Source organism: Microcebus murinus, chromosome 6, assembly GCF_040939455.1.
Source record: "Microcebus murinus isolate Inina chromosome 6, M.murinus_Inina_mat1.0, whole genome shotgun sequence".
Lineage (NCBI taxonomy): Eukaryota > Metazoa > Chordata > Mammalia > Primates > Cheirogaleidae > Microcebus > Microcebus murinus.
In genome coordinates this window covers 59,713,567-59,740,712 of record NC_134109.1, presented here as the reverse complement: position 1 = coordinate 59,740,712, position 27,146 = coordinate 59,713,567, and the positions used below count along the sequence as shown (strand labels likewise).

Below are 27,146 nucleotides of genomic sequence, written 5' to 3'. Positions count from 1 at the left end.
CAGCCTGACAGCTTTAAATCATAATGGCAGAGTATATTATTAGAAAATGTCATTTACATAACAATCTGACATGCTATAAATATTGTATTTAGTTTCTTCTACAAATCTTAAAAGCAACTAAACAAACTCACCTATACTTGGCACAGCTGGCTATTCTAATCAGACGGTGAGCTAGTGAATATTTAGTCAGGACTATCAACTTACTTCAGTTTTCAGAGAATTTTCGATTGTACATGAACTTCATTATTTGGCTGTTAACAGGGGAAACTGTTATCAAATAATTACATACACTATGGTCTCACCAAGTTGTGAAGATTTTCACATATAAATTTTCTTTAAATCTATTAGTAACTTTTGGGGGAAAAGCATAATAGTGGATATAACATTGCTGAACCTCATTCTTGAAGGGCAAATATTAAGAGAAGAAAAAGAATTACTGAGAGCACATACACAACACATATAGTAACACTTCAGAGAGCAAGCCGAGGAGAAAAACCCTAAATCTCTTTACCTCAATTTTATAGGATGCAAATTACTGCCTCTAAAATACAGTCCAAACTTTTATTGAGTACTATTAAATAATAGCCAAGAAGTCAATTTTTTTTTTTTTTGAGACAGAGTCTTGCTTTGTTGCCGAGGCTAGAGTGAGTGCCGTGGTGTCAGCCTCGCTCACAGCAACCTCAAACTCCTGGGCTCAAGCGATCCTCCTGCCTCAGCCTCCCGAGTAGCTGGGACTACAGGCATGCGCCACCATGCCCAGCTAATTTTTTCTATATATATATTAGTTGGCCAATTAATTTCTTTCTATTTATAGTAGAGACAGAGTCTCGCTCTTGCTCAGGCTGGTTTTGAACTCCTGACCTTGAGTGATCCACCCGCCTCAGCCTCCCAGAGTGCTAGGATTACAGGCGTAAGCCACCGCGCCGGGCCTTAAGTTCTTGACTTAATAAAGAAAGAAAAAAATCATATGTTGAAGTTGCTAAGATCTATGGTAAGAATGAATCTTCTACCTCTAAAACAGTGAAGAAAAACAAAATTCATAGTATATATAAGGTTTGGTACTGTCCATGGTTTCAAGAATCCTTTGGGAGTCCTGAAACGGATCCCCCATGGATAAGGGGAGACTACTATATTGTAGAGAATAGACTCAATGCCTTAGAAATCTTCTGTGCTCCACCTACTCATCCCTCCTTCTCTGAAACCCCTGGCAACCACTTAACCTTTCACTGTCTCAATAGTTTTGCTTTTTCCACAACATCATATAGTTGAAATCATATAGTATGTAGTCTTCTCAGACTAGCTTTTTTCACTTAGTAATATGCACTTAAGTTTATTCCATGTCTTTTCATGGCTTCTTGCTCATTTCTTTTTACTTCTAAAAAATATTCCATTGTATAGATGTACCACAGTTTGACCCTAAGAATCTATACATTCCTCATCTCAAAGCATCTCACAGCACCTAAAAGAATTAGAAGAGTATATTAAAAGTTACCACAAAATAACCTTAAATATAAACCATTTTAAAATGAAAAATTTCAGATAAATAAATGCTTACCACACTTAAACATCAATTTTTAAAAATATCTTTTATATACAAAATCTGCACTAAATCTTTTAAGACTGGGATTTTTTAAATCTTGGATTAAAATTTTCAAAAAGCATTCTAAAAAATTAATATGAGAATAAGAAAATTTATTTGTTTATTATTATTAACCAGTACTTGCATTTTTACTTACATCTCTACCTATGTGTACACTCATCTATTTTACAACTAATTCCATTTAAGGGTTACAATCTTTGACACAGTCCAAACAAAATACATGAACTACTGTTGGACATGCTAAAGCACATACATTAACTACTATAATACTCACTGATTTTGTATACCATACCCTGCACTTAATGAAAGACACAGACAAGTGATATAGTAATTTACTTTCCTGCTTAATAATAGCAGCTCAAGAAAAAAAGGAAATGTGCCAAAAGACTTATACAGGATTATGTCATGTTTCATTTAGTCACCTAAATATCATTCATTTTGTGAGGCAGCGTGCTAGTCAGATGACCTTGAACAAAGCCAATTAACCTTCTTAAGTTTCAGGTTCTTCCTTGTTACACAATAACAAGGACAACACTCCTCCACAACTGACAAAAATGCATATAAAACACTTAGTACAATGCCTGATCATAGTCAATTCTCAAATGCTAGTTATAGCTATAATAGTTCATGTAAGACAAAATGAGAACTTGAACCACACAGTTCTGAAAGACAGAATTTGATAGATACTAGTATTTCAGGAGCAAAGTAGTCAAGAGAAGTAGTTAAGACTGGCCTCAGGTTTCTTATTTGAATATTATGGAACTGTTCACTAAAAATAGAGATGCAAGAAAGACCCACAAGACAGGCTGGAGAAAGCATTTTAAAGCCTGATTTGCCTAAACGGGAAAAGAATAGAGGAGTAAAGATTTAGAATAGCTGTTGTGGAGAACAGAAAAGGTTGCTGAGCTAAAATATGTAAAAGGACTTTTAATAAGTTGTAGACTTAGCTGAAATTTTAAATTACATAATAATATATGTTTGTAATATTTTTGTCCAACAGCACTCAGCGGACACAGGCCATCAACTTACTGAATTTTAGGTGGTTACAGAGTTTCTTTACCATGTACGACATAAAGTGAGTTAAGTATTAATAATTAAAGTACAGAATGCATTTTCTCAAGTAAACAAAAATGTATAGATATAACTGAAGCAGTTAGCTTAAATCTCAGCAGCTGATTAGAGTTAACTAGGTAAGTTTCAATTTTGGAAATTCTAACATCTATTGTTTAGATGGGTGGTAAACCACAGTCTCACTAGAAAGGAAGGAAAGGAGAGAAGAATGAAGAAAAAAATTATTTCAAGAAATATCATTAGTCAACATGATAATTTAAAAAATAAAAATCACTTACCCATTTTGAAAAGAACAGCTCTGTGTTTCTGAATCATCACTATCACTAATGATAATAGTTTCTCCATCTACACTGCTAACATGTCCATTAGCAAAACCATTTTGATGTGATGGAGGGAGGACTTCCAAAATCCTACACTGTAACCTGAAATGAAATCATATATTCAAAAATGCAAATCATTTGATTATTTTACGACCAAACATTTCAGAACAATCTACTTATTTTGAACAAGTTATTTTGTTTTGTAGAGACTATGGCAGATTGACGTAAACAATTTTACCAAAAAGAAAATCGGTAACTTCCAATATAAGCAAATAATTTTAAACAATTTAAACAATAATAATTTAAAATTCAATTTATCACAATTCTTAGAAATTATATTTTTTTATTATTTCCTTCCTTCTGCTACCTCTGGATTAAGTTTGTTCTTTTTTTATAAAGTTAGGTTGTTGGTTTGAGATCTTATTTTTTAATGTAAGCATTGATAGATAAAAATTCCTCCCTTAGCATTACTTTAGCTGCATCCCACAAATTTTGGTATGCTGTGTTTTTGTTTTCAGTCATCTCTAAGTATTTTCTAATTTCCCGTGCAATTTCTTCATTGATCCATTGGTCACTTAAGAGTGTGTTGTTTAATTTCCACAAATTTGTGAATTTTCCAGTTTTCCTTCTGTTAATGATTGCTAACTTCATCTTGTGTTCAGAGAAGATACTCTTGTATGATACTGTGATGGTTAATTTTAGGTGTTGACTAGATTAAGGGATCCTAGATGGCTGGCTTAAGCATTATTTTTTTTCCCATTTTTTCTTTTTTATTATTTCAGCATATTATGGAAGTACAAATGTTAAGGTTATGTATATTGCTCATGGCCCCCTTCTCCCTAAAGCATTATTTCTGAGTGTGTCTATGAGGGTGATTCTGGAGGAGATTGGTATGTGAGTCAATGGACTGACTGGTGAAAGATCCACTCTAAATGTGAGCAGGCATCATCCAATCAGCTCAGGGCCGGATAGAACAAAAAGGCAGAGAAAAACCCAAATTCACTCTTTCCTGGAGCTGGGATACTCTTCTTCTTCTGCCCTTAAAAACACCAGAACTCTGGCTGGGCACGGTGGCTCATGCCTATAATCCTAGCACTCTGGGAGGCTGAGGCGGGAGGATCACTCAAGGTCAAGAGGTAGAAACCAGCCTGAGCAAGAGCAAGACCCCGTCTCTACTAAAAATAGACAGAAATTAATTGGCCAACTAAAATATATAGAAAAACTCAGCAGGGCATGGTGGCACATGCATGTAGTCCCAGCTACTGGGGAGGCTGAGGCAGTAGGATTGCTTGAGCCCAGGAGTTTGAGGTTGCTGTGAGCTAGGCTGATGCCACCGCACTCTAGCCCAGGCAACAAAGTGAGACTCTGTCTCAAAAAAACAAAACAAAACAAAAAACCCAAACAAACAAACAAAAAACCCACCAGAACTCCAGTTTCTCTAGCCTTTGAACTCTGGGACTTGTATCAGTAGCCCATGAGTTCTTAGGCCTTCAGGCTCAGACTGAGAGTTATACCACTAGCTTCCCTTGTTCTGAGGCCTTTGAACTTAGACTGAGCCACATTACCAGCCTGCCCAGTTCTCCAGCTCGCAGATGGCCTATTGTAAGACTCAGCCTCCATAATCATATGAGCCATTTCCCCTAAAAAAAAAGTCCTCTTGTATCCCCCCATATATATATATCCTATTGGTTGCATCTCTCTGGAAAACCTTGACTAATACAGATAATCTATCTTTTAAAATTCAGCGAGATGCTCTCACATTCATGGGCAAAAAAAAGTATTCAATGAGAAGAAATCTGTGACCTAACATATGGTCTATTCTGGAGAATATCCCATGTGCACTTGAGAAGAATGTGCATTCTGTTGTTGGGTTGAGTGTTCTGCATGTCTGTTAGATCTAGTTGGTTTATTGTATTGTTCAAGTCCTGTATTTCCTTATTCATCTTCTGTCTGGTTGTTCTATCCATTATTAGAGTGGGGTACTGAAGACTCCAACTATTATTGTGAAAATGTCTGTTTCTCTTAGCAATTATATTTTTAACTAAAGTAACTGCTTAGAAAAATTAAATACAGGCAGTCCCCAGGTTATAGACGAGATACATTCTTGAGAATGTCTTTTTATATAACTTGGATCCGTTATGAACAGCACATATATGGTAATAAAAATACTATAATGTCTCATATGTGGTAATACAGTGTAATACTGTAATAATATCCCTATACTGTAAGAAGTTACAGAAGCTATTGTGCTCTTCTTTTCAAACAAGCAGAACATAAAAACAAACGCATACAAAAAGTTTAAATAGGAAACAGGAGAAATTTCAAAAAAGAATATTAAAGATTAACACTCACCTGATGTATTGACACTAGGCTAACAGGAATGTTATACTTGTTTTGATCTTCTAACCAAATCAATAATAATCTTTCTATTTCAATAATTAGTCTACTCTACTACTTTGGCTGTAATTGACACTTTCATTGGAGCACTGCCTTTCACATGTTCCATTATTCTCAGTTTATCCTTTCTAATTGTTCCCATAGTTCATCAACTGAAGGCTAACGCTTTCCCAATGAATGATGGCATCTGGTCTTTCTCCAAACAGTTATTTCTACTTCCTTTTCCATTATAATCATCTTTCCCTTCACTGCAGGCTCACCTGTACTTGCAGTGGACTTTTGCTTTGGAGGCATGGTCATAAGGGTAAATAAACACTCACAAAATCAAATAAAAAAGTTAAGACAAAAGTGATGCGGTGCATAAGATGCTATAAAGAATGAGACTAGCGTAGAGATGCTGTGCCAACAAACCGCTTACGTCATAAGGGTTTGTTTACATGCATGGAAGAAACTAGTTTCTGAATTATCAATTTAATTATTTTATTATAAATTTTTCTTATGGGGAGGCTTGGGAACCTGTTCATAAGTATGGAATGCTGGAAGTCAGGTTGACCTTAACCTGGGGACTACCTATATTGGCATAATCTCTTATCAAATAGATTAGGCCTTACAGAGTTTCAAAGCATCCAATATTTTAAATTCTCAAATTCTCCAGACCATAACCTTGTTATTCTTAGCATAACTTTCGTTGCGATTTCTGACCTTTGGAAAGCTTCCTATTCACTAACTCTATCACCTCTATTCTGGCTTCCTTTACTCTGCAAACTCTATCTGGATTTTATGGGCTGCAATTTTAGGCCCATTCACCCATAATTAAAATAGTCCTAATCCCATTTCTACTGTGCCAATTTTCAAAGCACAGGGGCAATGGGCAATGTGCAGTGACTGCTAATGGGCAAAGGTTTCTTTCTGGGTGTTAAAAATGTTCTAGAATTAGATTGTGATGATCACTGTATAACTCTAGGAATATACTAAAAACCACTGGACGGCATATTTTAAATGGGTGACTTTTATGATATATGAAATATGTCTTAATAAAGTTGCTCTAAAAAAAGAGTTGCAAGATATATTGGACTGAATCTTGGACAGGACAGGACAGGAGGGAGGGAGGGAAGGAGGGAAGGAAGGAAGGAAGGGAGGGAGGGAGGGAGGGAGGGAGGGAGGGAGGGAGGGAAGGAAGGAAGGAAGGAAGGAAGGAAGGAAGGAAGGAAGGAAGGAAGGAAGGAAGGAAGGAAGGAAGGAAGGAATCTAAAAAAGGATATAATAGGAAGTAAATTTTAAAAAAAGAGAAAACATTGATGGAATTACATCTATAACACCTCCATAACCCTTATGCAATCCTGGGGGAGGTTTTATTAACTATGAAAACACATAATATCTACCAATGGGCTAAATCATTATTCTCTGAGAACAAGTGGTTCAAGATTAGACACTTTGGGCCAAGCATGGTGGCTCATGCCTATAATCCAGCACTTTGGGAGGATGAGTTGGGAGGATTGCTTGAAGCCAAGAGGTTTGAGACTAGCCTGGGCAACATAGGGACACCCTCTCTTGACAAATAAAAATTTAAAAACTAGTGGGTGTGGTTACCTGTGTCTGTAATCCCAGCTATTAGGCAGGCTGAGGCAGGAGGATCACTTGAGCTCAGGAGTTTGAGGCTGCTATGAGCTATAATGGGGCCACACTCCACTCTGGCCTGAGCAACAGAGTAGGATCCTATCTCAAATAACTAACTACCTAAATAACTAAACAAATAAAGATTAAACACTTTGCTCACTATATCATTCATTTGGTCATCCCATACCTACCATCAATAAGTTTTGATATATTATGGGCATGCTATCCCAGTCTCGTAGGAACCTCATTCTTCCAACACCCTACCCTCTTCCACATGGCTATAAGAGCTGCTATGTTCTCACAAAACAATAGCCAGAGTAAGTTGATACAGGGTGAGTATCTTTTCCAAAAATTTTAAACTTGGAATCCAGAAGGTAAAATCAGTCCCTCTCCCAGCATAGAATCTGTAAGATACAAAATTCTGGTGCTGTAAACAGGCATATTTCCTGCTACATGGAGAAGGCCAATGTGCAATGAGAGAATATAAAGCCTATAAGGGAGAAGAGGGGAAAGATGGCAAGAGTACAAGAGGCAATCAGTTCTCTAATTCTTGTTTTTCCTCAGACTTAGCTGCACTTTGCCCATCTCAGGCTTAGCTGTTTAATATTTCCTTCAATTCAATAAAATGATAAATTCTTCTTTTTTGCCTGGTGTTTCAAGATAAATTTTGTAACAGCCAAAATAAACAGTCATAAAATTCCAGAAAAGCAGTATTATTTAGAGCTAATTCATTTTGGGAAGCTGGTAGATTTTTATAACAGCATTTATTTTTATTATTGTACATTTTAGCATATGTTTATATTCTCCTTTAGAATATCTTTAGTATCTCCTACAATATCTAATATTGCTGTTAGGCACACAGAAAATCAGGACCATAGATTTCCTTGTAGAACTTGGCACCACACCCAAATAAAAGAAAAAGCAACTTGTTCCACAGCATTCTAAGGTTTAAGTATCAACAAAATGTAGACTATGTGATTGAACCCAAAGTCCTCAAAGAATCTTTGTATCTTCATTCATTTACTCTCACTCTGAGACTTACACAGATTCAAATTAAATTTAAACATCATAGTCTTGGTCCTTTTCAATTTGCTTTTTAAAAAGAATTGAGAAAAAAGAGAAGACTCAAATTACTAAAATAAGAAGTGAAAGTGGGGATATTACTGGAGATTTATAGAAATAAGATTATAAGAGAATACCATGAACAACTGTATACACAAAAACTGAATAACTTAGATGAAATGGACAAATCCCTAGAAACACACAAAATACCATAATTGACTCAAAAGGAAATAGAAAATCTGAATAGACCTATAACTGGTAAGGAAATTGAATCAGTAATCAAAAAGCAACTTACTCTTAAATGTCTTAGGGAAAACAAAAAGATTATCTTACTCTTCTTGCTATTTTACTATAAATTTGAAATTACTTCAAAGTAAAAATAAGGTATTAAATGCACAGAAAAAAAAGATTAAAGGATCTTTTTTGTCATTGGATAGACATGAATACAATTCTGACTCCATCTCTTGAGAACTGTATGACCTTAAAATAATTTACCTAAGCTTTATATGTCTTATCTATAAAGAAGGTATCCCCTAACTCACAGCATTATTTTGGTAATTAAATGAGATAATGTATATATATACATATATATAGCAACCTAATATATAATATTTTAGGAATTCAATAAACATCACTTCTCAACTCCAACCCATCATAATAAAATTTTACTATTGATGTATTAATAAAAAGAAATTATTTTTATTTTTTATTTTTTTGAGACAGAGTCTCACTCTGTTGCCAGGCTAGAGTGAGTGCCATGGCATCAGCCTAGCTCACAGCAACCTCAGACTCCTGAGCTCAAGCAATCCTTCTGCCTTAGCCTCCCAAGTAGCTGGGACTACAGGCATGTGCCACCATGCCCTGCTAATTTTTTCTATATATATTAGTTGGCCAATTGATTTCTTTCTATTTAAAGTAGAGATGGGGTCTCGCTCTTGCGCAGGCTAGTTTTGAACTCCTGACCTTGAGCAATCCGCCCGCCTCGGCCTCCCAGAGAGCTAGGATTACAGGCGTGAGCCACTGCGCCCGGCCAAGAAATTATTTTTGTCACACACACACACACACACACACACACAAAAGTAACAAAGAAAAGTCCAAGAACAGATGGCTTCACTGGCTAATTCTACCAAATACTTGTTAAAGAATTAATATAAATTCTCTCAAAATCTTCCACAAAATTGAACACTTCCAAACTCATTCTATAAGACTAACATTATCCTAATATCCAACCAGACAAACATATGGCAGAGCCTATGTAAAACTCTTATAACTAAAAAATAAAACAAAACCAAACCAAACCCAATTCAAAAATGGGCAAAAGACTCAAACAGACATTTCTCCAAAGAAGATACAAATGGAAGTAAGCACATGAAAAGAAGCTCAGCATCAATAGTCATAATAAATATGTAAAATCAAAACCACAATGAGATACAATTTCACACTCACTAGGATAGCTATTATTTTAAAAACACAGAAACCAGCCAGGTGCAGTGGCTCACACTTATAATCCTAGCACTTTGGGAGGCCAAGGCAGGAGGATCACTTGAGGCCAGGAGTTTTGAGACCAGCCTGGGTAATACAGCAAGATTCCATCTCTTCAAAAAGTAAAAACATTAGCTGGGCATGGTGGCACATGCCTGTAGTCCCAGCTACTCAGGAGGCTGAGGCAGGAGGATCACTTTAGCCCTCCTGATTTTGAGGTTGGTTGCAGTGAGCTATGATGACACCACTGCGCTCTACCCTGGGCAGCATAATGAGGCTCTTTCTCAAAAACAAAAGAAAACAAAACCAAAAACATGGAAATCAACAAATGCTGGTGAAGATGTAGAAAAACTGGAAAAGTACATTGCTAGTGGGATGTAAAATGGTACAGTTGCCTGTTTGGCAATTCTTCAAAGAGTTAAACATAGCACTGCCATATAACCAAGCAATTCCACTTCCAGGTATATACCCAAAGGAATTGAAAACAGGATCTTCTCCACTCGCAGGGGCTGACCTATTCCTTCTCCAGAATGAGCTATGCTTTAATAAACTTGGGTACTTTGCCTGCTTGCAAAAATGAAAAAAGAATTGAAAACAGGAACTCAAATAGACACTTGTACACCAATGTTCATAGTGGTGTTATTTACAACAGCCAAGAGGTGGAATCAACCAAAGTGTCCATGAGCAGATGAACAGTTAAATAAAATGTGGTATATACATACAATGGAACATTCAGACATAAAAGGAATGAAACTCTGATATGTGCTATAGCATGGATGAAACTTGAAAATGGTATCAGTGAAATAAGCCACAAAAGGACAAATATATACATGATTCCACTTATATGAAATATCTAGAATAGGGTGAATTCATAGAGACAGAAAGTAGAACAAAGGTTACCAGAAGCTGCAGGAAGGGTAGAACGGAGATTATTGCTTAACTAGTACAGAGTTTCTGTTTGGGATGATGAAAAAGTTCAGGAAATAGTGGTGATGGTTACACAACACTCTATATAATGTGCATAACATTAAGTACACTATGAATGCACTCAGTGCCACAGAATTGTACTTAAAATCATTAAAATAGTAAAATTTTAATGTTTATTTTACTGTAATGGAAAAAAAAAACCTCTTTTCATTCTAACAGAAAAGCTTGAAAAGAGACTCAATTACCAATCCTATGTTGGTATCAAACGGAAATGGTCTCTAAAGAACTGCAGACTGACTCACCACTGGCTAGTAGAAATAAACCAATGTTTCTAAAGAGGAACAACTATAGAAAGTCATATCAAAACCTGTTGGGTAATTATGTAACCTACTGATAAAAAGGTTCTATAATTTAGTGACACAAACTACATAAAAATATGAAAGAAATCAAATGGATCCACTTTTGGAGAGCTTAGATACTACATCCAGGGATCACAATATTACTTAGGCTTCCAGGAGGTGATAAAGGAAGCTTTTCCCTGAATCCCATAGATTCAGGGAATCTATGACAAGGTTCTTCAAGTTAGAAAAAAAGATGGTCTTCACTGGCAGAGCCCAGGTGAGTGCCCCTACATAGTGATAATGCTGGTGGTGGTCACGAGACAAAAACAAAGTAAATGAATCCACTCTGGGCCCAGCTACAATTCGTGTGGGATCTAACAGTGTTCTGACAATCCATCACAGGGAATAATCTGACCATAGTAGGGGCCCATATAGTTCCAATAATTTAAGGACTAATTTATTTAAAGCCAACAGAGAGAAATACAATTCTCTGACAGAGGAATTAAGGGAAAAGAAACCAGTATAGCATAGGGACACTGCTTAGAATGTCGTAAATATTAAACACATACATTACAGTAGTTATTGTCAATGCTATTATTAACTTTGACCACATCCAAATCACAGGCAACAAGCATTCCTTGCTGATCTAATCAAGGATAGCCCTTTAAAAGGTATTTAGCTTAATTTCAGTTACTCAAAATGTCAAGTCAACACCTTCTAATAGATTTCCAAAGAGACTTGGTCTGTTTTTCAAATCCACTTACTACCATTTCTTGGTTCTAGTGAGTCCACAGATTATTGGGTTATAAAAAAAACGTTAGAGAATCATGAATTAAGATCTGGTTAGAGTCTTTGAGAGCACAAAAACATTCTAAATTAAAGTTATGCTCTATTATTTGAGAACATAGTGGGTGGAGATTGATGATCAAAAGATGGTCCTTATTATTAGAGTTCATGTGTGTCATATTAAGTATATAACATACATATATATATATATATATATTTACTCCAAGTTACACATTTTCTAGAAGATGAAATTCAGGGTCAGATTTAAATCATTTGCTCTCAGACAACCAGTAATGACATAGCCGAAACTTTATCTGTCTCTGAAGCCCATATACTTTCTAAGTTTCCACTCTATTACTAAAGTGAGGGTGAACAGAGCATTATGTTGACCCAAGGGTATTTCAGAGCTTTAAGTCCAGGCAGTGAGAGTCTTCTTAAAGTGCTAACAACTTAAACACATTTCAGAGTGAAAGCAAGATTGTGGAATAGCAGCAAGCACAGAATAAGGGCATAGCATTAGTTAGCCACAAATGTATAACAGTGGAAATAACCTTTTATGAGAGTATTTTGGAATGGTATAAACCTTCTCCCAAAGTGATCTTAATAGTCATAGTTTATATCTCAAAATAAAAATTTGGCTGGGTACAGATGTACATGCCTGTAATCCTAGCACTTTGGGAGGCTGAGGTGAGAGGACTGCTTGAGGCCAAGAGTGTGAGACCAGGCTGAACAACACAGCCAGACCCCATCTCTACAAAAAAGAGAGAAATTAGCCAGGCATGGTGGCCCACACCTGTAGTCCCAGCTACCTAGGAGGGCTGAGGCAAGAGGATCACTTGAACCCAGGAGTTTGAAGTTGTAGTGAGCTATGATGATACCATTGCACTCTAGCTTGGGCAAAAGAGAGAGAGAGCCTGTTTTTATTTTTCTTTAAAAATACACTGTACAAAAATAGCTGATGCAGACAACTTGGGCAAAAAAAAGCTGAAAGAATTTACAAAGAAATTACTATATACACAACTAAAAAATTAAGATGACAGAATTATACTTACTACTTCCATCTCAAATTTTTCTACCTGAAAGAATTACTTGCAGATAGCTTTTGGGTAGCTCAAACAAAATAACCTGAATATTTCTTTTACTATTCTTAGAGTATATTTGTAATAACTAAATCAATATGCTGACTTACTAACTAGAAGAAGATGAAGAAAGACGCAGGTATATCTTTGGAGAGAAAACTAAAATATAAGTATCAGGCCACTCTAATGGTCAATCATAGCAAAGTATTAATGCAGGACTAAATTATTTGGCATTATAGTGTTCTTTATTCATTCCACTTGAATGTTAATGTTATAATCATTAGCCAAATAAAACTCTTCCCCCGCCCCTTCCCTTGCAACAAGATAATCAAATATGAGTACAGCATAGTACTAAACTCTATTACTACTACAAATATATACACCAGTATGATGCTTGGGAACAATTAAGTACTATGCTTCACTCATATATGATTATCCTGTTGCATCTAACACAATGGTTTTCAGAGAAGTAATCAATTTAAATTGGCTAAAACAAAAAATATGATTCAAGACTCTATCTCATCATTTTCTTTTTTTTGAGACAGAGTCTCGCTTTGTTGCCCAGGCTAGAGTGAGCGCCATGGCGTCACCCTAGCTCACAGCAACCTCAAACTCCTGGGCTCAAGCAATCCTACTGCCTCAGCCTCCTGAGTAGCTGGGACTACAGGCAGGTGCCACCATGCCCAGCTAATTTTTTCTATATATATTAGTTGGCCAATTAATTTGTTTCTATTTATAGTAGAGACAGGGTCTCGCTCTTGCTCAGGCTGGTCTCGAACTCCTGACCTCGAGCAATCCGCCTGCCTTGGTCTCCCAGAGTGCTAGGATTACAGGGGTGAGCCACCGCACCCAGCCTATTTTATTTTCTTTATAGCACTGATAAATACCTAAAGATATCTTTTAAAATATTTGTGTGTTTATCTCCCCTACACTAAAATGCAATTCTAAGGTCCTTGTCTTATTCGCTACTCTCTTCCTAATGCCTACAACAGTACCCAGCACACAATACTTAGTGAATGAATTATATAAAATGTGCCTTTATGTGTACTTTAAAAGTATTAACTCGGGAGGGGGCGGGGAGGAAAAAAAATTAAAAAATTAAGTATTAACTCAGAGTACTCCCTACCACCTTCAAAGAACAAAAGTATAAACAATTACATTTTTCATTCCCGGGAACTGAATCAAAACATAGAAAAACAACAAAAAAATGATATCTTATTTCCCCCCCCATGCCTGCAAGTCATCTTTTGTTGCCATTAGATAGCATGCTTTCATCTCCTAGCAAAATATATGAAAAGAAAGCTTAAATATCTCACAGTATACAAGTAAAGTAATTAAGATACCCTCTGGTAAGTACAATGGTTAAGAATTTAAACAGCAGGGTAATCTGTTTATTGAGGCTTTTTTACATTTGAGGAAATGATCAGAAGGTGCTGACTTTCAAACACTGAACAATATGACCTGAATCATTCTTACGAGTGACTGATCAACGCTTAATCTGACCACGCTTTGACAAAAATTATAAAATGCTCAAGTAAAGTGAAAAATAGTGGGTGTTCAGTAAATGCATTCAATTATCATCTTCTAATCCTGCTTAACTGCTATCCTTTTGTATATTATTTTTGCATTCATTTATTACTCCCAAACAGGAGCATAGTGGTTCTGACACAACCTATGCTTGAAAATTTCACCATCTGTCACCTTGGGCAGGTATTTTTTTTTTTTTTGGGACAGAGTCTCCCTTTGTTGCCCGGGCTAGAGTGCCATGGCATCATAACAGCTCACAGCCACCTCACACTCCTGGGCTCAAGTGATCCTCCTGCCTCAGTCTCCCAAGTAGCTGGAATTACAGCCATGCGCCATTATAGCCGGTTAATTTTTTCCATATATTTTTAGTTGTCCAGCTAATTTCTTTCTATTTTTAGTAGAGACGGGGTCTTGCTCTTGTTCAGGCTGGTCTCAAACGCTTGAGCTCAAACAATCCTCCTACCCTGGCCTCCCAGAGTGCCAGGATTACAGGCGTGAGCCACCGTGCTCGGCCTTATTGTGGGAATTAAATGAAATAGTGCATGTATGCTCTCAAGGAACTGAGGCTCATTCATATTTAAGGGGTACCCACTCTCTGGCTTTATGAAAAAAAAAAAAAAAAAAAAAAAAAAAGCACATTAAAAAAGCTTACAACAGTGCCGCCACCTAGTTGACTCTTAAAAGTTTACTGGTATTGTCATCATCTCCCTAAAATGACATATACCAAACTCTCACGAACAAGTAACAATCACATAAGAAAACTAGAGACCAGCTAGAAAAAAGATGAGTCATCACAGCTGGCAGACTCCTCACTTGTCTCTGACAAGTATAGGAAGGATTTAACATTTATTGAGTGCTTTATGTACCAGGTACTATGCTGGGCTCTTAACAAATATTAACCACGATGCCAGACTGTTGGAATTATTGAATTGAATCACACCTCTCTGATCCCTTCCCATACTAACTCTGGATTTACTCATGTGACTTGATTCGGCCAATGGAACACTAACAGAGCATGGTGAGGCTTATTACTGTGCTTGCATATTGGGGCATGCCCTCTCTCGCTGCTGGGAACCTTTCTACCATCCTGGGAACAAGTTTGGGCTAACCCCATGAAGAATGATAGGTCATGTGAAGCAGACTCTAGCCATTCCAGTCTGAGACTCCAGACATGTGAGTAAGGCCTAGGACCTAGACAGTCAAGTCTCAGCCAGGTCAGCCCAGACCATAAGAACGTTCTAGCCAATCACAGAATCATAAGAATGATGTTTACTGATTTAGGCCTCTAACTTTTGGGAGTGGTTTGTTATATAGCAAAAGCTAACTACTAGAACCACCATGTGAATATAGACAGTATCCCAGTTTTATAGATTAGGAAAGAGTCCCAAAACTATTAGTAAATAGTAAACTAATGGTAAATCAGTTTGGCTCCAAAGGCTCTTTCCACCATACCAAGCCACCTACACATAACATACTCTGAGGTTACAGGTAAAAAGGGGATGTCTGGTGGTTTTATTCTACAAGTCTTATTTAACCCTTTACTCTGTATCAGAAGACAGTGCACTATGGCTCACTGGCCAAATCGAAATCATCACCTGTTTTTGTGTGGCCTGCAAGCTGAGAATGGTTTAAACATTTATTATTTATTATTCAAAAAAGAAATCAAGAGAACAATCGCATTTGCAATAGCTACAAAAAAAAAATAAAAATACTTAGGAATATATTTAACCAAAGAGGTGAAAGACCTGTATGTTGAAAACTATAAAACACTTATGAAAGAAATTGAAGACACAAATAAATGGAAAGATATCCTATGTTCATGGATCAAAAGCATATTGTCAAAATGCTCACATTATGCAAAGTAAACTATAGATATAATTCAATCCCTATCAAAATTCCAATATCATTTTTCAAAGAATAGCAAAAAAAATCCTAAAATTCACATGGTATAAACATTTTTTAATGGCTCAAAATAAAAATTAGAGGAATATTTTGTGATGTGTACAAATACTAAGAAATTCAAATTTTAGTGTTCATTAATAAGGTGTTATTGGAATACACCATGCTCATTCATTTATATATTGTCTATGGCTGTTTTTGCACCATAATAGCAGAGTTGGGTAGTTGTGATAAAGCCCATACAAACCACACAGCCTATAATATTTACTACATGGGCCTTTATTTTTTTTTTTTTAAAAAAAAGTAACAACCCCTACGTAGATTATTCACAGCATGTTTTTAATTTAAACAAGGGATTTTGCCTAGCCCTTAGTGATGTGTAGTTTTGCGTGTTTTTTATACTTTTCATTCTCTTTCCTTTTATTGAAAATTACTTTAGTTGATGTTACTTCTTAGTTCTCCTTTAACTTTCACCTTTGGATGGCCTCTGAATTTGTCTCAGAAAGGAAGATAACTCCACTTTTAAAACAGTCATTCAGAACCACAGGTCAAATTAACTTCCCTTGCATGCAATACTACAGACCTCCAAGGCAGCATGGGAAACAAATGATGATTTTACCTTGTTCTCAGAATAATTCCAAGTATCTATGAGCAAAGTTGTTCATTAAAAACTGTCATCTTATATTGGCCAACTGGAACAGACTATGATGAGGCAGAAAAAGATGGAGGAGAGATGATTCCTCAGACCTGAAATGGTGTAATAGACCATGTAGATATGAAATTCTTTTATTCCCAACAGGGATTTCGGGTCTGAAGCAGCTATATAGTCTTCCTTCTTTTGTGAGATAAGTCTATAATATTCTCGTGCCATCAAGAACTAAGAACTTCTAAATTACTACTATTCTACTTCTCTATGCTTCCGCTAATCAATCAGAGACACAAAGGGAAGCAAACATTGAATGTTCTCTCATATTAGAAAAGAGGTGAACCTCAATTTACTTGCCACTCCCCATTTTTATTATCTTTCTTACTATAAATAAGACCCAAACAGTAATGATCTAAGTCCTGCTGGACACTCAGTTGACTGCATTTGGCATTAGGGCAAAGGATTAATAAAGAAATTGTGAAAAAAACTACTCCCACTCCCACCATTTACCAAAGACTTTCTCAAGAGACATTATCAGACAGATGTCCCTAATGGCTATTACAATATGAAAGCCCTTAGAACACTGAAGAAAGTAAGTTTGTATGATCAGTCTAAACTTTAACAAACTATATTGTGAAGCAGTTGAGTCTAAGCAGAAAAATTTACTACATACTTTACAAGTTATTTGAATTAAACTTATTTAGAAATATAATCATTTTTAATTTTCATTTATTTTTGTGATTATTTAGGGATTTTTAGAATATAAAAAGGGTTTCCCAGGAATGATCTCCCAATTTATATTATTATGCAAGTAAATAAGGGTTCTAAATCTTTTTATTTGTTTTGTTTTTGAGACAGAGTCTCACTCTGTTGCCTGGACTAGAGTGCCATGGTGTCAACCTAGCTAACAGCAACCTCAAACTCCTGGGCTCAAGCAATCCTTCTGGCTCAGCCTCCTGAGTAGCTGGGACTACAGGCATGTGCCACCATGCCCAGCTAATATTTTCTATATATTTTTAGTTAGCCAATTAATTTATTTCAATTTTTGGTAGAGATGAGGTCACCCTCTTTCTCAGGCTTGTTTTGAATTCCTGACCTTGAGCGATCCTTCTGCCTTGGCCTCCCAGAGTACTAGAATTATAGGCGTGAGCCACCGCGCCCGGCCAGGGTTCTAAATCTTAAGTGTTCAACTTGCAATGACATCCTGGAGCAAATTATTAATGGGTCATCAATCTGAGTCTCTGGCACACACTGCAAACCCAACAATATATATCTAAAGAAAATGGTTCCACTCTAACTTGGAATATCAAAGAAAGAAGAGCAATTCTAAATAGCTTCGTTTAAAAAAAAAAATTAAAAATTGTATCATCAACACATTAGGCTCATCAGGAACTAAAGACTGAAAACAATTTAGGGATATTGCTTAGTTAGGATTTTCCTTGGCCTGGAACTAGTAATTTTGATCTTAAAAGTCAATAGTGGGCTGGGCGCAGTGGCTCATACCTGTAATCCTAGCACTCTGGGAGGCCAAGGCCGGTGGATGGCTCAAAGTCAAGAGTTTGAGACCAGCCTGAGCAAGAGCAAGACCCTGTCTCTACTAAAAAATAGAAAAGAATTAATTGGCCAACTAAAAATATATAGAAAAAATTAGCCACACATGGTGGCACATGCCTGTAGTCCCAGCTACTCGGGAGGTTGAGCCAGAAGGACTGCTTGAGCCCAGGAGTTTGAGGTTGCTGTGAGCTAGGCTGACACCACAGCATTCTAGCCCAGGCAACAGAGTGAGACTCTGTCTCAAAAAAGTCAACAGTGTAAAAGCTGACCAAATGAAAGACTTCTTTCTGAAAAAGAATGATAATAAAGTTAATGTTCTACTAAAAATTCTATACTATCTTTGAGTCTAATAAGTCTCCTTCCTATAATCCTTTCTAACTAATTTATGTTTTTTTCTTCCAGATTGCTAGTCAACTCTTTTCTAAAAACTTCTACTTGATTAATCCTACCTGGACCCAGTCACTGGTATCCAAGTATATATATGTTTAAATCAAAATAACTGTATTTGTTTCTCACTGTATCTTTTATGTTCACCTTCTCGATTTATTTCTCTTTTGTTCCCAATATTAATGTATTTTAATTATGATTCATTAATAGAATTGCATTTAGGCTAGCAATATAAAAAAGAGACCAAAGATAAAGTCCATTTTAAAATTTCCAATTCTAATATATACTAAGTGTCTACTCTCTATATTGTAGGTTTTTGTGCTAATTCTCTCTTCTCCTTCATTAGTCTAAATTGCTTAAGGCATTTTACCAATGCAACATAGAAGGTCCACAGGAAATATACTCTAATAGCCGAATAGTTAAACAGGCATCCTCAAACTACAGCCCATGGGCCACATGCGGGTGTTTTTGCCCATTTGTGTTTTTACTTCAAAATAAGATATGTGCAGTGTGCATAGGAATTTGTTCATAGTTTTTTTAAAACTATAGTCCGGCCCTCCAACGGTCTGAGGGACAGTGAATTGGCCCCCTATTTAAAAAGTTTGAGGACTCCTGAATTAAGAGCTCTAGTTGGTTGGTTGCCACTTGATGCCTTCATTGACATTAGTTTATAACATTAAAATGAACTCTATAATCTCTATTTTACAATGCAGTTCTTAAAACAATATTGAACTGTAGTCTCTTATGTTTCTTGACTAGGTAACATTTCATAAATTTGAAACCCAAATAGTATAATATTTAGGAAAACCTAGCTACAAATGAAACTCTTTGGTGCAAATCCCATTGTCATTTTAATGAATTAACCTACATTGGGAAAAAGGTCTGTCAATCAAGGTTAGACATCATATTTTAAAGAAAATGTAGTTTATTATATGCAAAGAGAGAACTCACACCAGGCTAGCAAAAGGAAGGAATAACTTTTTCCATCCTCAGAAAAAGGCAATATTCCAAGTAAGCTTTTTAGGAACCAACAGTTTAACCAGTTTATGAAAAACCAATTAGAAATGGCACACATTTATGTGTTCTGATATGAGAAGACATCTAAACCACCATTAAGTGAAAACGTTGCTTGTTATTTTTTTAAGTGTAGCATAGGGAAAAAAAAAAGAAACACACACACACAAACACATAATAAGCCGGGCATGGTGGTGCATGTCTGTAGTTCCAGCTACTCAGGAGGCTGAAACAGAAGGATCACTTGAGCCCAGGAGTTTGAGGTAGCTGTGAGCTAAGCTGACGCCATAGCACTCTAGCCCTGGCACCAAAAGTGAGACTCTGTCTCAAAAAAAACAATAATAATAATAATCATAATATAAAAAAAAAAAAAAAGAACTATGCACTAAATTTTTGGCAGTGGTTATCTAGGAACAGAGCATTTGGAAAATGCACTTCACCATTTGCATTTTTCTCTTATATATACGAATCTTTTACTTTAATAGGAATAAAATAGACTTTAAAAATCTAAAGTTATGGATTTAAACTTTTAGTTAACAGGTTTTGAAAAATCAAACTTTACTCTTGATAAGTAATGTGTATAACATATTTGGGCCGGGCCCAGTGGCTCACACCTGTAATCCCAGTACTTTGGGAGGCTTAGGCGAGAGGATCACTTGAGCCCAGGAGTTTGAAACCAGCCTGCCTGGGCAACATAGGAGACCCTGTCTTTACAAAAAAAAAAAAAAAAATTAGCTGGATGTGGTGGCACTTGCCTGTAGTCCTAGCTACTTAGAAGGCAGTAGGATCACTTGAGCCCAGGAGATTGAGTTTGTGGTGAGCTATGATAACACCATTGCACTCTAGCACAGGACACAGAGCAAGACCTTGTTTCCAAAAAAAAAAAAAAATCAAACAAAAAAAACATGTTTGAAAATTCTGTTTAACCCATCATGACCATGAGGATTGAAATGAAAGCATCTTGCCCACTGCCTAGCATATGGAAAAGTTCAATAAATGTTAGTGTACTTTCAGTACTGCAATGTCTTCTAATGCCACCAAGATTTACACTGACCCAGACCAGTATACTTTGGTAATTAATGTTTATTCAAACTCCTCTTTTGCTATTAATATTAGGTACCACTTCTTGCTGCTGTCAGTATAATCGCTTTTAGAGGTGCTTTCTGCTACCTGTTGCTTCGTATCTGCTACAAACTCTTTTAGCTCTTAGAGCATCTTGACTGTGGCTCTTTTATAGTGCCTTATTTTCTTTTAGTTATTCATAAATCGTTCTTAGCTCCTTTAAACTATGAGTTTCTACACAGGAAAAGACTTGTACTCATTTTTGTATCCCTGACAGCTTTACTGTGGTAGTCATTCAAATATTTGTAAGCACAAACTCACAAAACCTATCCCTATGACTAAAAAAAAGTTCAAAAAGATTCCCAAATACCTTGGGACAGTAATTCATAGGCATCATCATAGTACGCTACAGGCTTGAACTCCTGGGCTCAAGCAAGCCTCCTCTCTCAGCATCCCGAGTAGACAACATTAATGTTTTAATTTTAGTATAAGACTTAGGTCAACAGTTTCCAGCTGGCAATGGATTTAAAAAAAAAGAGACTTAGGTCAAAGCGCTCTTCCGTACAGTCGAATCAGAAGTAAAGCACATGGAAGGACTTAACTATCCTTCCTATCCTGGATAGGAAGTTACTTTCCTATCCAGTCTTAGGTTTTCAGACTACTTTTTAGCTCTAAAGTATGTTCCAAAGAACTGGAACTGTTAAGTAGTCTGTATACTAGCTAAATGGGAGATTATGTACCCTTAGTATTATAGTGGTTCCTTAAAGTGTAGTAGTTAGGACTTGAGTCTAGTTATTAAAAAAAAAAAAAAAAAAAAAAAAAGGTAGGGATGACCCTCCAAGTAGGCTAAATTTTAGAAGCTCTCCCACTTCTCTGTAGCAACTATCTTTTCTCTTCTTGCACACATTCCTCTCTCTCCCAGATGGAATCAATATGTATTCCGTAGCCTTTATTGTGGCTATAAAAGGTAGACCTTCATAGACTCTGAAGATACCTGCATTTCAACAGATATTTGAAGATTCCTTCCAGACACAAAGAATGGTAGTACTGGTGAAGTGGAACAGGTTAAAGGTGGAAATTTTGCAGAAAAGCAGTTACCAATCCACAAATTAGCTGTTATAAAAATCTACTTCAAAGAATACAACAACATGCCAATTCTTTTTTTTTTTTTTTTTTTTTGAGACAGAGTCTCGATTTGTTGCCCAGGCTAGAGTGAGTGCCGCGGCGTCAGCCTAGCTCACAGCAACCTCAAACTCCTGGGCTCCAGCGATCCTTCTGTCTCAGCCTCCCGAGTAGCTGGGACTACAGGCATGCGCCACCATGCCCGGCTAGTTTTTTTATATATATATCAGTTGGCCAATTAGTTTCTTTCTATTTATAGTAGAGACGGGGTCTCGCTCTTGCTCAGGCTGGTTTTGAACTCCTGACCTTGAGCAATCCACCCGCCTCGGCCTCCCAGAGAGCTAGGATTACAGGCGTGAGCCACCGCGCCCGGCCTGCATGCCAATTCTTATTTAAAAAGAGATGCTTGTAAAATGTCTGAAAACAGGTTACTCAAAGCTCACTTTAATTAAAAAATATATATATTACCAAATGAACTATTATATTGACTAAATTTTCAGACTCTTTCAAACTCTAATTCTATCTTTAGATTGAATGATGACTCAACTTAATGAGTTCAAATGTTTACTTGTATGATTTTCACCTCCTTTTTCCTGATTTAATTCTCTAGTTCCAGGGAAGGGGAGAAAAAAATGGGTGAGTCATGCACACATTTGAATTCTAGCTCATCATCCTCCCAACCCTTTATTAACAATGATTATCAGGCTTGTTAAAAAGAAAATGAAAAAGTTAATTGAAACTTATATGCCTTTAAACTATGGGACTGGGTGTGGTCGCTCAAGCTTATAATCCCAGCACTTTCGGAGGCCAAGGATGGGAGGATGACTTTAGGCCAGGAGTTCAAGACCAGCCTGGGCAACATAGCAACAGTTCAACTCTACAAAAAAATTTTAAAAATTAGCCAGGAATGGCAGTGTGAGCTGTATGTAGTCCTAGCTACTTGGGAGGCTTAGGTGGGAAGATCACTTGAGCCCAGGAGTTCAAGGTTAGAGTGAACTCCAGCCTGTGGGACAGAGCAAGACCCTGTCTTTTAAAAAAAAAAAAAAAGTATTTTTTAAAGATACTGAAATTGTTAACTGTGAGGTTTCCTTTTAGTTTCAAAAGGGAAATCTGATTCCAAGTTATAGTGGTTTAGGTAGTTACTGTAGCTCCCACATCACTTCTGGCATCTCTCAAAGAAAAAAAAGAAAGGAAACTTCATGGCCCCAATCAAGCCATTCAAATATTAATAAGACATCTACACGAAATGGCCATATTTATAATACAGCTTTCAAAAAAACCAGATTATATCATTTCATCCTGTGAGGCAACCCTGTAAGGCAGGGGTCCATTTAATAGATGAAAAAGTATTAAAGCTCAGAGTTTAAATTATTTGTTCACAGTCATATAGCCAATCATAAATGGCAGAACCTAAAACCAAGGAGACAGTGAAAGAAGTGATTTTGCAAATCAGCCCTATCTGATTTTAAATCCTGTAATTTACTACTTGTACGACAAGAATGGAAGCTCCAGGACTTTGTTTTGTTCACTGCTGTATCTCCAGTGTCTAGAATAGTCCAAGTGTATAGTAGGAGATGAAGAAATGTATGTTGAAAAATTACCAAAAAAAAAAAAAAAAAATCACTTAACTTCTTTGGATCTGTTTCTTCATCTGTAAATGGAGACAGTAAGTCCCGGCCTCCTACCTCCTACCTACTGATATGATGTATACACAAATCATCTAGTAGGTATTTAAGAATTAACAGACCTGGCCGAGCACAGTGGCTCACGCCTGTAATCCTAGCACTCTGGGAGGCCAAGGTGGGCGGACTGCTTCAGGTCAGGAGTTCGAAACCAGCCTGAGCAAGAGTGAGACCCCATCTCTACTAAAAATAGAAAGAAATTAATTGGCCAACTAATATACATAGAAAAAATTAGCCAGGTATGGTGGCACATGCCTGTAGTCCCAGCTACTCGGGAGGCTGAGGGCTGAGGCAGGAGGATTGCTTGAGCCCAGGAGATTGAGGTTGCTGTGAGTTAGCCACGGCACTCACTCTAGCCTGGGCAACAAAGCAAGACTCTGTCTCAAAAAAAAAAGAAGAAGGCCGGGCGTGGTGGCTCACGCCTGTAATCCTAGCACTCTGGGAGGCCGAGGCGGGCGGATTGCTCAAGGTTAGGAATTCAAAACCAGCCTAAGCAAGAGCGAGACCCGTCTCTACTATAAATAGAAAGAAATTAATTGGCCAACTGATATATATATAAAAAATTAGCCGGGCATGGTGGCGCATGCCTGTAGTCCCAGCTACTAGGGAGGCTGAGGCAGAAGGAACGCTGGAGCCCAGGAGTTTGAGGTTGCTGTGAGCTAGGCTGACGCCACGGCACTCACTCTAGCCTGGACAACAAAGCGAGACTCTGTCTCAAAAAAAAAAAAAAAAAAAAAAAAAAAAAAAAGAATTAACAGACCTAACTTCCAACTTAGTGCTATTTTCACAAGGCCACCCATCCTCTTACTTCTCCTGTAGGCTCTGAGGAAGTAGCAGAGAACAAATGTCTGAACATTTGGCAGCCAACCTGGGTGGTAATCAGGATGGGGAAGATAAAGAACCAACTGTGCAGGTTTTCTTTCCCCTGCCTCAGCCAAGTAGTCAGCTGTTCTCGTCACCATTTGTTTATCTCCCTCATCACCATTACCTACTATTCATTCAACAAATAACTACTATAGTCACCTACTATGTGCCATTTTAAGTGGTGGGGATACAGTAATGAACAAAAATTCCTAAGCTCATGGAGCTTACATTTTGGTGGAGGAGACCAGCAATAAACAAAATAGGAAGGAAAATATATGTTAGATAGTACTGAGGGGGAAAAAGCATGAAAGGGAGATATAAAATATAGAGGCTAGAACTGAACTGTATTCTTAAAAATGGGCAAGAAGGCTAATTTTATGTTAGGTTTATTTTGTGACAAGTTAAAAAAATTATTTAATAAAATTTTTTAAATAAAATTTTAAAAAATGTCAGGGCAAGGAAATGCTGAATTTTAGATAGAACAGACAGAAGGCTTCAACGGGAGAGTTGATACACAGGGAAGACATGATAAAGTAAGAGAACTCAGCATGTTGATAGCTGAGGAAAAGAATTCCAGGCAAAGAGAAAAGTGAAAAGGCCCAGAGACAGGAATCATGCCTGGCACATTTGAGAAGCAGCAAGTGTGTTTGGCTTGGTAAGCAGGGGAGCTGTTCACCGTTCTATCAAGAGCACCTAAATCAGTGTTTGGCAAAGGAATGCATATATATGACTTGTAGAGAAGCAAGACTGGCATATATAGGTATCTCCCTTTAAAGTAGATCATGTTATTATTTTATACCTTATAGGGTAGTATGGTTGATTTATAAGATCCACAGAAAAACAAATAACAGCATTACTTAGTCCTAAAGGAAGGAGATTTTCAATTATTTCTAAATATTTTTCCTGGTAACTTTCTGCCTTTAAGTTGAAAAAAGTTTTAATTACTTACCTTAAAAACTTAATGAGTTATCACTGGCCTCTTGAGTCCCCTTTCCTATTTAACTACTACCTGACCCTTTTTTAATCATTACTTTCCTATACTTCATCATCCCCAATTAACCTCCTTTTTCACATGCTACCTCTTAGTATTTTGTTTTTATTATTTTTACCTTATCTACTACTCCCTTTTCAATAGTGCTCACAGTAAGTTAGAAAAGACAAACAAAATCACTTTGTAAGAGATGCCAGCCTTAAGGATACGTTAGTAAAATATATACATAAATCTTAACCCATGCTGTTTCCAATCTCTAGTCTCAAGCTCCACAACCTATACCCTCCCAAAAAACTCCAACCCTGTGGTACCCTGTAATCTTAGTGATTTTGGGAAAAGAAGATTTAAAAGAGTGGATATCTAGTAAATGTAACCATCCTTAGTTTTTAAATGAAAACTACTAAGGAATTCATATTCTCATATTCTTACAAGCTTTAGATTAAACCCATTCTACGCTTAACTGTAAGTGTATTCAAATAAGAGTTTCATATATTATTTTAATAGAACACACCCGGAATGTATTTAAGGGGGGAAAACTTTAGGCATGATCACAGATTAACAATGGCCAATATACATTAAGAAATTAATATACTCATGAGCCGTGGTCTGGAAAAATAAAAGAAGAAATTAAGCCTTAAAACTTCAGAAAAACACTCATTTCTTATATTTCACCATTTAAAGTCTTCTTCAACACGAAGAGGTATGTTTCCTAATGAATTTCAATAAAATTGTTATTTCCAGATTTCTCCTTTCCACATGGTACTCCAGTTTACTCCTGTTATTAACGGCTACAACTGAAGTCCATTTTCAAGGTACAACAAAAAAAGGCTACACAGAAAACACTGCACCACTACATTTCTAGATGTAAACTATATTCTTGATGTTAAAGGTTTCTGTATCTTCTGGGAAGAGGCTTCTTTAAAAAATTTAATTTAAAAAGGCTTATGTATCACAATTATTTGTAAATTGTAAAACATTTTTGACACAAGCCAAATAAAAACAATGGCTATAAGAAGAAAAAAATTGTCTTGATCCTCAAACATGGCCATATTATTCCTTTTGGGATATAGATCAAAACATGAGGCCGGGCACGGTGGCTCACACCTGTAATCCTAGCACTGTGCGAGGCCAAGGCAGGAGGATGGCTAGAGGTCAGGAGTTTGAGACCAGCCTGAGCAAAAGCAAGACCTCATCTCTACTAAAAATAGAAAGAAATCAGCTAGACTAAAAATATATAGAAAAAATTAGGCAGGCATGGTGACACATGCCTTTAGTCCCGGATACTCGGGAGACAGAGGCAGAAGGATTGCTTGAGCCCAGGAGTTTAAGGTTGCTGTGAGCTAGGCTGACACCACGGAACTCTAGCCCAGGCAACAGAGTGAGACTCTCTCCCAAACAACAACAACAAAAAAGCCCATGAAAACCTATTTTCTAAGTATACCACCAAAGATACAAACCATTAACATATTCCAAAACAGTATTTATTTATTTATTTTTTGAGACAGAGTCTCGCTTTGTTGCCCAGGCTAGAGTGAGTGTCATGGCGTCAGCCTAGCTCACAGCAACCTCAAACTCCTGGGCTCAAGCAATCCTGCTGCCTCAGCCTCCCGAGTAGCTGGGACTACAGTCATGCACCATCATGCCCAGCTAATTTTTTCTGTATATATTAGTTGGCCAATTAATTTCTTTCTATTTATAGTGGAGACGGGGTCTTGC

The 27,146-nt window shown here is 36.9% G+C and overlaps 2 protein-coding genes across 8 annotated transcripts in view; both read right to left on the bottom strand.

The window, feature by feature from the left end:
- SNX6 (sorting nexin 6) overlaps positions 1-27,146 on the bottom strand; it is a 334,434-nt gene that overhangs the window by 203,988 nt on the left and 103,300 nt on the right. The window lies entirely within an intron of this gene.
- Positions 1-27,146, bottom strand: part of BAZ1A (bromodomain adjacent to zinc finger domain 1A) — a 94,333-nt gene that overhangs the window by 53,168 nt on the left and 14,019 nt on the right. For all 6 annotated transcript variants that reach the window (XM_076004092.1, XM_076004094.1, XM_076004093.1 and 3 more), the window contains one exon: positions 2,950-3,093. In XM_076004092.1, coding sequence (XP_075860207.1) covers positions 2,950-3,093 — 144 coding nt within the window. The remainder of the gene's footprint in view (positions 1-2,949; positions 3,094-27,146) is intronic.